At 36.6% G+C, this 14,239-nt stretch overlaps 1 protein-coding gene across 4 annotated transcripts in view; it reads right to left on the bottom strand.

Moving 5' to 3' along the window:
• PIK3C3 (phosphatidylinositol 3-kinase catalytic subunit type 3) overlaps positions 1 to 14,239 on the bottom strand; it is an 84,272-nt gene that overhangs the window by 58,961 nt on the left and 11,072 nt on the right. For all 4 annotated transcript variants that reach the window (XM_067315420.1, XM_067315422.1, XM_067315421.1 and 1 more), the window contains exons 5-9: positions 12,590 to 12,676; positions 10,912 to 11,007; positions 2,641 to 2,712; positions 1,442 to 1,546; positions 837 to 929 (exon numbers count right to left, since the gene is read on the bottom strand). In XM_067315420.1, coding sequence (XP_067171521.1) covers positions 837 to 929; positions 1,442 to 1,546; positions 2,641 to 2,712; positions 10,912 to 11,007; positions 12,590 to 12,676 — 453 coding nt within the window. The remainder of the gene's footprint in view (positions 1 to 836; positions 930 to 1,441; positions 1,547 to 2,640; positions 2,713 to 10,911; positions 11,008 to 12,589; positions 12,677 to 14,239) is intronic.

The raw sequence follows: 14,239 nt of genomic DNA, 5'->3' as shown, positions 1-14,239 counted from the left end.
TAAGAAGAGGGTTGACAGCAGTCAGCAAGTAAGCAGTAAACCAAAACATGACACTAAAAGGTCTTTTCCAATCCCATTCCCTCTAGTACAAGTCACAGAAGTCAATTCTAAGATACCACTGGCGGACACAGTGATTACTTAGTGTTGCCAGTTGCTTTAGTATCTTATATTGCGGAAAAAAGGTGAGAAGAGATGCACACACAGCAGAAATGGCTTGCTAATTTACCCCAATTAGCAAGGCACATATTAAATGCTTTGAAAAAAATCAAGAACTTTAGATTCTCAATTGGTAAACATCACAGCAGTAGTATAGCACAGACTTTCAGTTTTGTTAATTGACAAGCATTAACTATGGAACAGTTGGTCATTTTAATGTATGCTATTTGATTGTTTTAACACATTTTGAAAAGCGGCAGCTGGATTATCACACAAGTAAAATGTAAAGTCAATGGTTACTGTTATACCACCATTACCTAAAAAGTGTCGACTGCTGTATGATTAAGTTGGGCTTTTGGTGTGCTAGTACATTCTCTTTTAGACAAGGGTTTGCATTACCAGAGTTAAAAGAAGTTACTTTTTAATCATTTTTCTCTGCTGAAGAAAAACTGGGAACACTAGTATTTTAAGCAGTCACTCAGGGTCTGTAGGAAGACTGCTGCAAGAATAGCCTGTTAGCATGATTTTCGAGGAAAAAGTCACTAATTGTGAATCAAGAAAATAGTATAAAAGAAATCTTGATTAGCTTCTGAGACATTGACGCTCTCTATCTCTGCAAGGACAGAACATTATAAAAATCAGTGGCAGACAAATACATCCCCTGAAGTGATTCAACTTACCTTTTCTTGATTAGTAAGGTAGTATCTGAATTTCCAAACCAGATCCTGTTCCTCATATGTTAGCTGCTTTGTTGGTGGATAACTCACTATGATCTATTAAAAACATAGTCAGAAAGCAAAAATGAACAGGCGTAATCACTAAGTGAACAGACTATACTGTGATGAAACACAATACTGACAACACAGAAAAGTGGTTAGAAAAAGGCTTTCCAACACCACACACTTCTCTCAGGCTATCATGGTGAGGCTCCCCAGTTGAGGCTGAATGAACTGGCAGCGTAGGCAAACATATGCATTTCTAAGACTATCAGTAATGCCAACATGACAGTGTGTGCATAGTAGGTATTCTTATTCCCCACCCCCACCCCCCCAAAAAAAAATGCAGCAATACAATTAACTTATTTTGCAAGAATGAGCAAGTACCTTTGGTCATTTCTGAGTTGGGCCACATTTGACTAATCACTAAGTAAGAAACACCTGATAACATTTCTTAATTAATGATTTCCTTTGAGCTGAGATGAACTGTATTTTCTTCAGATTGTCACAATACATTAATACCAAAAAGTTCCTAATAGAATTGTAGTCATTACATGACACTGACTTACATTAAGCTGATCTCGCGTAGCTGCATTAGGCTTGAGATCATGATCAGAAGGTCCACTTCTTAAACTTCGAGCAAGCTTGTGATGTTTGCTTTCTACTAAGTTCTCCTGAATGCAGAGGATAAGTTAGTATTTATAAATATTTCTACTCCAGAGAAAATTACTACTGAAATGAAACTGTCTAGCAAAGACTCACCAGTGTCTTGAATAACGCATGGCAATTAAAATTCACATCTAGAACTACAGCATCTTCTGGATTTAAATTTTTTGAAGACACACTTTCAAGAATATGCTCTCTTACTCCACAAAAGTATATATATATATATATATTTTTTTAAAACTTCACACAATTTACAAGCCCTACCTTGCCTTTGGGTGAATTGCTGCAAAATGCAAGTGTTTCAGTCAACACATCTGTGATTCAGACAGCACTCAAATGTGCTAGCCGCTTTGCAAACATTTTTAGGATGATGTTTGCAGTCTAAAGCTTTGTATGCAAGAGAAACGTTTTCAAAAAAATTCCCACTGTTAATACCATGTTAGCAACAGTAGGAGCAACAATAGGAGCAACGGTGTCAACAAGATTTCAGCAGCCAAGGCAGTTTTCAGCATTGTCAGACTTGCTCTTGCAGTGTTAGATTACACAGTGCTCAAAACAGTGTTGCCAGTAGAAGCCCACTTACATTAAGGTTCCCAAAGCTGCCAATACCAGTCCCACTGAATTGGCATCCACAATAATGGAAATCTTTTCTAGAACTGTACTTAGGCACTGTCTACATGAAAGACAACACACAAGAGAGCGTAGGGAGAAAATATTTTAACAAATTAAGTGACCAAAAGTTACCGCACCTTCTAAATTTCATTTCTCTTCTTCAGCTCCCTCTTACCTCACATTCCCACCCTCTGACCTCTTCTGCTAACAATCCCCCTTTCCTACACCTCAGAAACAAGCATATTAGGTATGGAAAGAAGGAGATAGAACATTAAGCGTTAAGTCAATTATTACATATTAATCTAGCAGGAAAAAAAAAAAGTTGAACCCACTGATATTTCTCAAATGGTGAAATACATCTTTCCACTGCAATTTTAGACTATTCAAGACAATAATACAGTCAAGTTTTTATCTCCATTTATGAAAAATTCTCATCAGAAGTACAACAATATGGATTGCATTACAGGATTATGGATTACGGATTGCTTACCATAGACATCTGGGGGTCTGGAATCTTAACAATTTCAGAACTTGTTAAAATCGGAGATGACTCATCACCATCCTGAATAACAACAAGTTAAAGGCACATTAAACATCCTGCATTTTAGGGAAAAAAATCCACAACATGCCGTATCCGTGTATTGTATACTATACTACAGTGAAAAAACAAAACAGCTACACACTGTTGTCTTTTCATGGGTATAAAGGGGAAAAAGAGAACATAAGAAATGGATTATTTTCATGTTAGCTTTTGCCAGATGATAGACAGGTGGCAAAGCAGATGAAAGGTCATCCGAGGAGATGCCACTTGGCAATTCATTACCATGCTAGCAAAGAAGGAAGCGAGTGGACAATTTTACCAAATTTACATATGTGTTCCGGAAGCACAAAGAAAAACCAGGGTCCAGTTTTCACTGAATTCAAAACATTTTCAAGAAACAGCAGCCACATCATAAAACTGAAAATTTCTTAAAACAGTATAGCATAAAGGCTTTCCACAATGCAGCTGAATTTGAGAAGATAATACACGTGCCTATTGATTGCAGGTTCAACACGGGATGTGACACAGTTGCTTCTGGGAATTCATGCTGTCCAGATCTGCAACACTAAGGCAGAAGCCTGATAGGTTTTCTACAGGTAGTCTAGCCCTGCTGCTGAATAACTGGTGGGAGAAGCTACAGGTTTCCTGTTTGAATCAGGCAGAAGGGGGGGGGGGGGAACAAAACCAAATAAAAAACCCCCCCAAAGTCTACACCACACACCACCACAAGACAAAAAGCAGCAACATTGTTCCTCCTCTTTTCCAGCAGGTTTTTGTCTTCCTCTAGAAGTGTAATCAAGCATTACTCGACATGACCTATAGGACGGTTCATTTAAAAGACTATAAAAAAAGCAAAATCAAAAAAGAAAAACACAGTATACTATGTTCTGTGGAAGTCTTAAGTTTGTTGTCATTTATTTTGAAATAATTTTCAGGAGTGCATCCTAATAAAAATATTCAATGCCAGCACAGTCAAATAGGACATACGGCAGAAATTCCAAAATTAAACTGAGCACTGAGCCCAATTTTCAAAGGCAAGTAGGCACTAAAGATACAAATCAGGAGCCTGCTGGAATTATTTTCTGAAGCACCTAATCTACATTTTTACCTTTGAAAATTCAGCCGAGAGGATTTAATCAAAAGACTACTGTCAACACTGAGTCTTCCCACTGACTTCAACAGGCTTAGATCAGATCTTTAATCTTCAATGTGTCAGCTCTTTGTACAGTTTCCAGAGAAATTAGGAATGTGTATGGAGAGGAAAAAAAATGGTAGAACTCGTACAGATATGCAGCTTTAACTGACAAATTCTTGAAAAATGTAAAAGTTACTTAGTCAAGAGATGCTCAGTAGTCCACTCAAATGAGAAATACACTGATAGAGTATCTTTAAAACACACCACCACCACTGCAAAGTGATTCTACCAAACATTTACTCCACAGGAATCTATTTTATCTTCATTAATTTTAAACCAAAATATACATAGGTAAAGTAGAACCTATCTCACTGAAGCACTTAACTCTTAAAGTTTCATTTTAAGAGAAACTGGCATTTCAGCTCAATTAGCAACACAAGTTTTTGAAATATCAAGATTTCCCTCTAAAACAGAAAATTTGAGCTAAATTACTCTGGTTTGCTAGGTTTGCTCCCCCTCCCCCCTTTTTTTCCCCTCCTTTGCTTTTCCAATCATATGTGTCAGTCTTATACTTTTCAGACATAACTTTACTTTTCAGACATAACTTTCAAAGAAGCAAAGAGATATATTAAGGAAAAAAAAAAGAATTACCAACAACGAGGCACAAGAATTAATTAAAACTACCACCATCCTTTCAGGGAAAGGCCCATTTTTTCAGCTATATAAATTCTGCATTGCTGACTACAGTAAAAAAGCTCACATTATACAAAAGCACGTTCAGGAAGATACTTTTACTTCATTTTTGAGTGTCCTATACCTTTCCAAAGAGCATTTTTTTTACAGTCAGAATAATGACAATAAATATACAAACACGCATCCCCTTTCTAGTTAAAGGCAATATGTATATATGTACACACACGGCTGATGATGGTCCCAGAATTTAAACAAAGATATTGCTCTTCACATTACCCATTGCTAAATAAATAAATGAGAGTACACATACAAACAGTGAAGAGGACAAAGACGACATTTGTTTACAGTTTTTCTGATTTATAACCATTCCGCCTAAATAATGAACTTAGAATTGGTAGTGCTGCCATATGATTAGTTTAAAGCTAAGACACTTCCATTACAACAGAACACTATCACTTCAATATTGTAGTAGACTGAGTAGGAGCTACAACTGACAGATCAGCACTCACACTGTACTAAAACCTGTGCCAAATCATTAGACAGAACTTTCAGATCATGGTACACTAGTGTTACACAGTCAAATTACATAAAAAAAAGACAAATGATGACATATTAATGAATGAGGTTTGGCGGGGGGGATCCCTTCCCACAGAACAAACTAAATTGAGGACAAGAGAAGACAGATTGATATCTACAAATAGATTATTTTCTCAATCAAGCTGTAGTAAGGCTACAGTCTGACCTTTATAAAAACAATGAACAAATACAGAAACCCAGCGACAAGGTTCCCCTCAGAGCTTGGACCTTTGACATAAAAGCTCTGCATGAAAACCTTGACAAAAGAGTGGGTTTATTAGCAACTAATAAATGTTCAAACTCCTACTGAAGCATTTAAGACATGCATATCCCATGTGGATTCTCTGATAAATAATAATGCCCATTCTACTGCATCTTTCCCTCGGTGAAAACATTCGGATAAAACAGGCAGCTCAAAAGGGAAGAGTCTGACAAAGGTTTTAAGCTTGCAAAAATGGGGTACCTACCATGCAAGCAGAAGCACACGACCGTGATTACTCATTCAGAACTTACTAGGGTTAGAATGACAAAGTGCAATTGCCTAAGATTTGGTTACTTACAAAACAAAACTAGACAAGGGACATCGCTTTCCAGTGTATATATATAATATCCTCTAAAACCAAGACTAGGGAATTTTTTCCAAGATTAGTGTTAAAAGAATGATTTCTAAACTGTTGATGTGTCTCTCTTTTCTTAACCTTTCACAAGGAGTATTATGACGAATGTTCTTTAAACCCCTCTCCTCAAATGCAGTTACATTATGTTGAAGCATCAAACTGAAAAGCCCTAGCTATTCAGCTGAGATACTGGGAAGACTTTGTTCCTGTTTCGTTGTTTTAGAACAAAGCCTTAAGCTTCAGCCAAAATTTGCCATGAAACCCAGTTGTGCCAAAACCTTCCTAGGCCAAATTGTGTTGGGAGTTAAAAGCATTTTCAGATTACACTATTTTGTGAAATCCTCAATAAAACAGCATGTCATTAGTTTGCCGGTGAAGAGAGTCAGTTGTTTTACTTACCTTCCAATTAGATAAACACGCAACTCTATCTCTGTCATACTTGGAGATCATCATGTGTATCACTGTGACCCTGAACATACAAACTTACTAAACCATACCAATGCCTGAAGGTGTATCTAAATTAGCACCTGAATTTGATCAGGTATATGCTTTAGTTTATGCCACAGAAGTCTTGGAGAACACGCAAAATGCTCCAACTGCTAGCAGCTATTCGGCCCATGGGACCTGATTAGAGCTAGTCCAAAGCACGCACGCATAGCACAGATACTGGGCCTTGAGCAACAACTTTCTCACTCTGCAAATCTGCTCCTCTAGGCTGCATTTTTTGATAACATAGACATAGCCAGAGATGACCTGCTGTTCTGCCAGAGGGAAACAATGTCAAGAGTATACCTACAGCATTACCTTGCTTTAAGACAGTCTGTCACAGAGCTTTAGAGGGATTGCACTACATTAAATTCAGTGTGTGTGAATTTATATAAATATTAGTCATGTTAAAAACAACAAAATTTGCAGAATTTTCTGGATCAGCAAGGTTCTGATGTACTTTCCTGAAAACCAGTTTCATTAATACCATTAAAAAGAAGGTTCTACTTATCTCATTCTTTAGTCAAAACATCATTTCAAATAACATCAATGGGATCCAACTTCTCGCATTCAAAACCTTAATGGACACCCAATCCTGTTGGCATCACTTTTTTTTTTTTTTTTTGAAGTCATGAAAAGGATATCTGATAATGAGATCTTTTTTAAAACTGGATGCAGCAGTGCAATCACTTTATTCAAACAATACTAGTTTTCATCTGAAACCCACACAAAACGAAAATTGATAAACGTTGGTGATATTTGTACTTGGAAGTTCACAGCAATTTTTTGCCTAAATGGAAAATCAGAAGAGATGCTCTTGCTACATGCCAATTCCTATCCTTCAAATCAAGAATGCTGTATTAAAACTAAGTTAACAGAGAACATGGAAAGAGCCACTGCCACTTTACATTATTGAAACTGAGAACTGAGTCAAAGAATCTCAAATTTTATCGGCTACTGTTTAACAGGCTAGTTCTTCGTAAACACTAGAAAACAAATTTATCAACAGAACTGTGACAAGTAATCTTCACTTCGACTATCACTCACAGAGAGGTGACAACAGAACGTAGTTTCATTAGATTCAATGTACTGGAGTGGTGATGCTGGATATGTATACTGTACACTGTAATTGGAAGTATGACAAAACTGGGAAGACAGGCACTAATTTATGTACTGTTTTCTACTGCTGCCAGAAGAGGGTCAAGAACTTGTTGAAAAGCTACTTTATATCAACAAATCCCTCAAGCTGCAGTTACTTACGGTTTGAGTATGTGCTATTACGCATTCAATTATTTTATTTTCCACACAAGAGCACTCTATAGTTTTTTGTTCCATGCACTTTTAATGAGCTTCAGTAACAGCTGTCAAAAAATACATGTATTTAAAGTCTGAATCTTCTTTCCCTCGCCTTCTACATCTGGAAAATCAAACTGACAACTGGAAAAAAAATTGTGTTTACATCAGGAGTAGTTCATCTTTATTGGTAGGTTTCTGGAGGTAAGGGAGAGAAACCATTTTTAGAAACATCACATTCAAATATGAAGAGAGCCAAGAGAACTCAAGCTACATATTAGCCACACTCAACAGTTGGTACCTGTGAGAAATAGGTAAAGCACATTTTAATTTAAAGCTATTACTCCAATACAGCAACAATGTAAAGTGTCTCAATACTTTATGTTCCATTTCATTCTCCAGAAAAAAAAATACTTCCCTGATTTCCACAGGAGTAAATAAATTTTAAGTGATCTTACTATTACAAAATTCCATTGCGTTATAAATACGAATGAAACCTGTAAAGTCAAATTCCTCAAGAAAACAATATAATTAGCTGGTTCCAGGATAAGTCTATAAAAATACTATAAAACAAGCTATTCTACAGGTAAGAAAACTTGAGAAGGTTTGGAGGACTCCCCTGTTCAATACAGTCTACCAAAGAAAATGCTAAAGAGTTGCAGGAAACTAGGCAGGTGTCTGGGCTAAAAACCTGCTTAAGGAACAGAGTTTCACTTTTTCTTAAACTCCACCAGCTGATTTAATTAAAAAATTTTAAACAAGCTCTGTTCATTTAAAACATCAATCTTCAAGCTCTTCTGTGATGATTTGGAGAAAGAGACAGACAGACACAACCAAGCAACCAAGCTTTCCCTACAATAAATGCTAGGAAAAACACATGCACCTTTGGTCAACATGCACTCACTTATCCAGAAGTGGTCCATTCAGATAGGACAGTAGTGCTTCAAAACTTCAAGCTGTAACCAGAGACTGGAGTACTCAATATAAAAATGTATTCAGTTTCCTCTGCTTAGAGGAAAGGATGAATAACTTATGCCTTGAAACATCAACACTGTCAGAATGAACATGGAGATCTCTTAAGACTGAAGTTTAACTTCTAGCTCTCTGATAGGAAATAAAATGCTGCAACAAGTTGCAAAAAGGTATCTCTTACAGGACTGCAGCACCTCCTCTTTAGAAGACATCCTTGCCTGGATTCCAGAACATCTCAGCATACAGAACAGATGCAAAATAGAAATAGTCATGAAATGGAGAATTCAGCCCAAAATCCAGTCATCCTCTCTCTTATCCAAGTGTCCCAAACAAGCTAAGTAGCTACCGATCCTCCCATTCTCTTTGGCCCTACAGCCTTACAGCTCTTCTCTGCAAAGTGACTAGCTTCAACACGAAGGCTGGAAGAGCCCACAGGCTGGTCATCACAGATTTGCCTTTGACACAGGAGGAGGTGCTCAGTGGAACAACTACTTCTAGAGGCATTACAAAGGCAGCTACCACTGTATGTGTTATGCAGAGAGAGTCTGGACATCCACATGCATTATTTTGTATGTCTGCAAGACAGAACTCTTCCAAGGGCTTGGAAAATTTCTCAAATCAGCTGCTCAGTTTTGGCGTGACTACAGCAATTTGAAGCACAGCTTGAAGAGCTTCTTTTATAGTGGCATCTCTTAAAACAAAAATAAGTTAAGACTACTAATAGTTTCAGATAATCAATAGCACCCTAGTTCAAAGGACTAGTTTAACAGCATTCCTACCATTCCTTCTTTAACATTCACAAACTATAGTTTGTAACAGAGGAAACAGAAGCTGAGTTACTTATCTCTTGATCTACCCCTTCTTGGATACATATTTTGTTGAAATACTGCTTTTTGCAATTTAGTACTACATTCTTCACCATCTTCTTAAATCTTAAATGTGATAACAGTCTTGCTTTCTAGATCAACCTGTAATGCTGTCATATACATAAAAATACTTCTATCTATTTTCCATTATATTAACTTCTTCTGTATTGAATTACACTTCTTTTTAAAATTCTTAGAATAGATACTGCCTAAAGTTAGTGCCTTTGATCTCAATAGGACTCCAGCCTATTGTTATCTTCTACTTTCTTTCTCTTGCCCATATAGCTGTATTACTCAACAACTTTATGAATTCTTATGAAACTAAATATGCTGAAAATCCTAAGAGATAATTTCTGTGAAATGTTTTTTTGAAACCGAGTTATAGACATACTGCTTTTTCTATTTCAGTGGATCTTTCTCTGAGGCACAAGTCCATTAAAATATTGATTATGCCTTCCAAAGTCACCCCAATGTCTGTTAAGTTCATTATCAATCTTTCTTTCTATTAGATTTGAACTCTTAAAAACACTGAAGGCACTCAGTATATACATCATACTCGTATTCTGTTCCTTCAGGGGACTGGAAGGTATAACAGGAAATCCTGTAGCATTCTTCTCGTGTGAACTGCGCCTTCCCTAAACTCCAAGGATTTTTTCAACTGCTAAATAATTTAACCATTCTGCTGGTACTGCATGACAGCCTAATGCCTCCCCTTAAACGTTGCACTGCAACTGTATTGCCTGATCTAGAGATCCTGTAGCATCTTTTTCATTTTCAAAGTTTGCTTTTTCAAGCCTATAGTTTTCTTGATACCTCAGAACAACATAGTTAAAAAGCAAGTAGTGAATGAAGCTTCCATTTTGACGGAGAAAGTATTAAGCTACAGAGGAAGAAGGTGGTGTTCTGAAACTGTAATTCTGTATGCATACAAACTGACAAAGTCCTATTACACACACTGAAAAAAACACACCTGGATTTCCCCCTTGGCATCTACGCTTGTATGCACTTTTTACATGTGAGAATATTAAAACAGTTACCAATTTCAGAGACTGCTTTGGAGACTGCTGTTTACAAAACAGCAAGAGAAAAGAAGCAAGACATCTCAATTCAAAAGTTCACCCTTTTTAAATGAAACGATTTTTAAAATACTTTCAGCGTGAAAAAGTAAATTTATATTTGCTCACACTAAAAAAAAACATTCACCAGCACAGCCTCCCTGCACAGACTTAGTAAGTTATTGTTACTAACGAATACAGGTACATTTCTTCTTGATACAAGACACAATTTCACATAAAGCTATTCTGAAAGTACTGCTGGATGACTGAAGGAACAATAAATCAAAAAGTTTTTTAATCACTCACCCTTATTAAATTCTGTAATCTCGAACCATATTACATGAATGATTGACTTCGGTAATCTTTCTGCATCTATACCATTTGATTTGTATGTACATAAACAGCTGCCACTGACAGCTGTCTGCTGCTATCTCGCAGCAGAATATTTCACCTCAGGGGAAAAACCTGTCACTTTTGGGTGCAAATGTTGCTTTTAAAGAAGACCATAAAACCATCGAGGCACATACCTTTTCATAGTAAACTATTCCATATTCTTTGTCATCACACTTGACACAGCGAAACTCAATCATCAGGTACATAAAATTAGAACTTCGTTTTTCCCTCTGAAAAGAGAACCACCACAGCTGTGTATCTTATATTAAAGAGCATCAATCATCAGAATTCTCAATACAGTAATTATTCTATTTCCTTTGTGGTGTAACCAATAAATTAGATTATCAGTTGTTATAGCCGTTATTCAGGTAATCATCTGATAACACTACTTAAAACCGTATCACCTTTTTCCTGACATTCTTATGGTAATTCACACTTCATGATAAACACCTCTATGTAACAGATAAAAGCATACTGTTTTCATCAGTGCCTTTCAGTTTGTGGACCTGAAGGTCTGAAAAAAAAAAAAAAAAACCCATAAGGAAGACTAACAGGCTGACAGCAGGTTTTTTTTCTTGTTTTTTTCTTGTTTTTTTTTTTTTAATCATTATACACAATTATGGATCCCACTGGAGAATATTTAGGAGTCAAAAAAAAAAAATCAGAGGACATGAAAAAAATCACTATTTTAGTTAAAACAGTGAAAAAGCCAAATTTAACTTAGAATATGAGGCATTAGATTTGCAGCTCATTGACTTGCAGAGGAAGATTTGCTCAATGTATGCATTTTTAATTGCTTAAATAGAAAAAATGTTTAGAAACTTAAAAGAAAGGAATTATACATATTCACCACCAGTAACATATATTTACTAAAAAATTAATATGCATGCCCTTTAATGATAAGCAACTCAAGTTCATTTCGTGCATCAGTGATGGATCAGGCTTTCCAAAACAGGCAAAGTGGTTCTGCATTTAAAGTACGGTTCTAGGAATCAGAAGCAGTGAATTTTATATATTCAGCTAGTCTGGGACATCACCAAGAGTTTGGAAAAAACAGCTTCTTACAAAAGGGGGAAGAGGATTAAAAAAAAATCCATATTTCATAAGCAACAGGCTGAATTAAAAAAAAAATACATGCTTCATATGAGGTTATAAAAAGACCTATGTAAGTGCAAAAGGATCTGATTCCTGGAGGTCTAAGTATAAATAAGTCAAAGAAAACAAAATCTCAGAATGCCAAGCAGAAAACAAAGGAGTTCTGTTAAGCAAGACAATCAGTTAACAATTTGGGAATGATTTTGCTCGATGAAGGTAACGCTTCACTCAGGAATAAAATTCTAGGATTTATTTTTATTTTTTTAATATAAGTAAACAAATTCTGTAAGTATTTTCCCCCCAATACCCAAAAGAACATCAACTGAAACAAAGTTCAACCTTCACAAATACACCTAAATCCAAGGCACAGTCTGTATGAGTTGAAGGCTTCCCATCACAACCTAAATCCTACAGTTCAGTTAGTCAAACATAACAGCATTTGTTCCAAACTATCCCAGCTCGTTAATTAATTCTCTCTTCTCAGATCAAGTTCACTGAAATACTGAAGCTGACAACTGATAAGACAGCTGTCTATTCTCCTTTTTGCCCAAATCCAGTCAACTTCAGAAACTTAAAAGAATTATTTTTCCTTTTAATGTATACACTAGAGGTTGAAGAAGAAATAGGACAAGTGCTTTGAGTTACAGTCGTCTAAACAAGGTTTCCACGTTAGCAAGATCCAAAAACCCATTACAAACCCGACATACAATGACCTACCTCATTGATCATTTCTATTTCTCTAAAGGTTAGTCTGTCCAGCCAATCCACTTTTACCATGTGACCTTGTCGATGAGACTTGGTGAGCTGCCGTGGAAATATACAGGGATAATATTTAGATTGCTGCGATTAAGAGAAAGGATATCAAAGGCATAATTTTACAGAGACATTAACGTATGAAGTCTGGGAAAAAGTGAACTGGAAAAACTGCTTTTACATTACACAATGTAGACTCTCATAAACAGCTAAGCCATGCCATAAATATACTTCTAATATCTAAAACATCAGTCAGGGCAAAGAATAAAACTACATGTTCCAGGCACTTCATTTTTGAATCTGTAACACACTAAAATAGGATCCTATTTTTTAAGCAGAGTCACATACGGAAAATTGATTTTTTTTTTTCTTAGTTACTATATTTCATATAGTAAAACTTACAAAGTCAAAAGTAAAAAGAAGGTATTTCAAAAATACACAAAGGCACACTGCTGTTCCATGTGCAACTTGTTGTCCACCACGACCCTCAGGTCCTCTGTAAAGTTGCTTTCCAGCCTGCCCACTCCCAGCCTGTATTGGCATAGGGTTATTCCATCCCAGGTGCAAACCTGGCATTTCCCTTTCTTGGACTCCATGAGATTCCTGTTGGCCCATTTCTCCTACCTGTTGAGGTCCCTCTGAATGGCACCACAACCACCTGGTGTTATCTACTGCTCCTCCCAGTTTTGCAAATTGCTGAGCATGCACTCCATCCCATCATCCAGGTCATTAACGAAGATATTAAACAATATTGGCCCCAATATCAACCCTTTGGCTATAACCCTAGTGACAGGCCTCCAGCTGGACCTCGTGCTGCTGAGCACAACCCCTTGAACTTGGCAGGTCAGCTGGTTTTCAGTCCAATTACTTACCTCGTGGTATTTCCTTCTCATTTTGCTTTTCTGCTGTAAGTTACCCTTCCTAGTATAACAGGGCTGTTCCCCACTGTCTTACAATTGCAAACACATTCTTCCTCCCTACTCCCCTTACCACATGAATATCCACATTTTACTGTCTCCATTCAATTCACACAGAACCATCAACTAGCTACCATTTTCCTCAAGAGCAACATAGTTTCATCTTTTATTAGATCAAGAATTATCACTATGAGCTAGAAAAGGCTGTTCAGCAGCATAAAGGAAGTCTATAGCTTCAATGCACAACGATGGAGTCATCTTGAATAAGGGCATAACCTCAAGAACAATAGCAATCAGATGGTGAGAAGAGCTATAATAGAGATTCTGAACGATAACAAATCTTTCACCTAGAGACCTTAAAAGTGAAACATGACAGGGAAAAAAGTAAGAAGTGATAAACAATGAACATAAACTCACCTCAGTAAAAGTGCTGAGCATTTCCGCTCAAACATATTAATATATAATAAAAACAAATGTAAGTAACTGACGATAGGAAACAGTTTTTTCTTCCTCAAAAGCCTCTAAGATTTGCCAGGGTAGGTTTGCACTGCTTAGTGGACAATTAGAGCAAATACTTTCATTTTCATCTGCTCTAAAATGAGCTAAACATACCAAAGGAAGGTATAGACTTACTAAACGCGTCTAAGAGGCTGGCAGAGTCAAAACATCGTGAAGCCACATAAAGCTGAAGTTGATT

This window comes from Apteryx mantelli, chromosome Z (assembly GCF_036417845.1).
Source record: "Apteryx mantelli isolate bAptMan1 chromosome Z, bAptMan1.hap1, whole genome shotgun sequence".
Lineage (NCBI taxonomy): Eukaryota > Metazoa > Chordata > Aves > Apterygiformes > Apterygidae > Apteryx > Apteryx mantelli.
The sequence above is the reverse complement of the archived record's forward strand: the minus strand, read 5'-3'. Positions and strand labels throughout refer to the sequence as shown.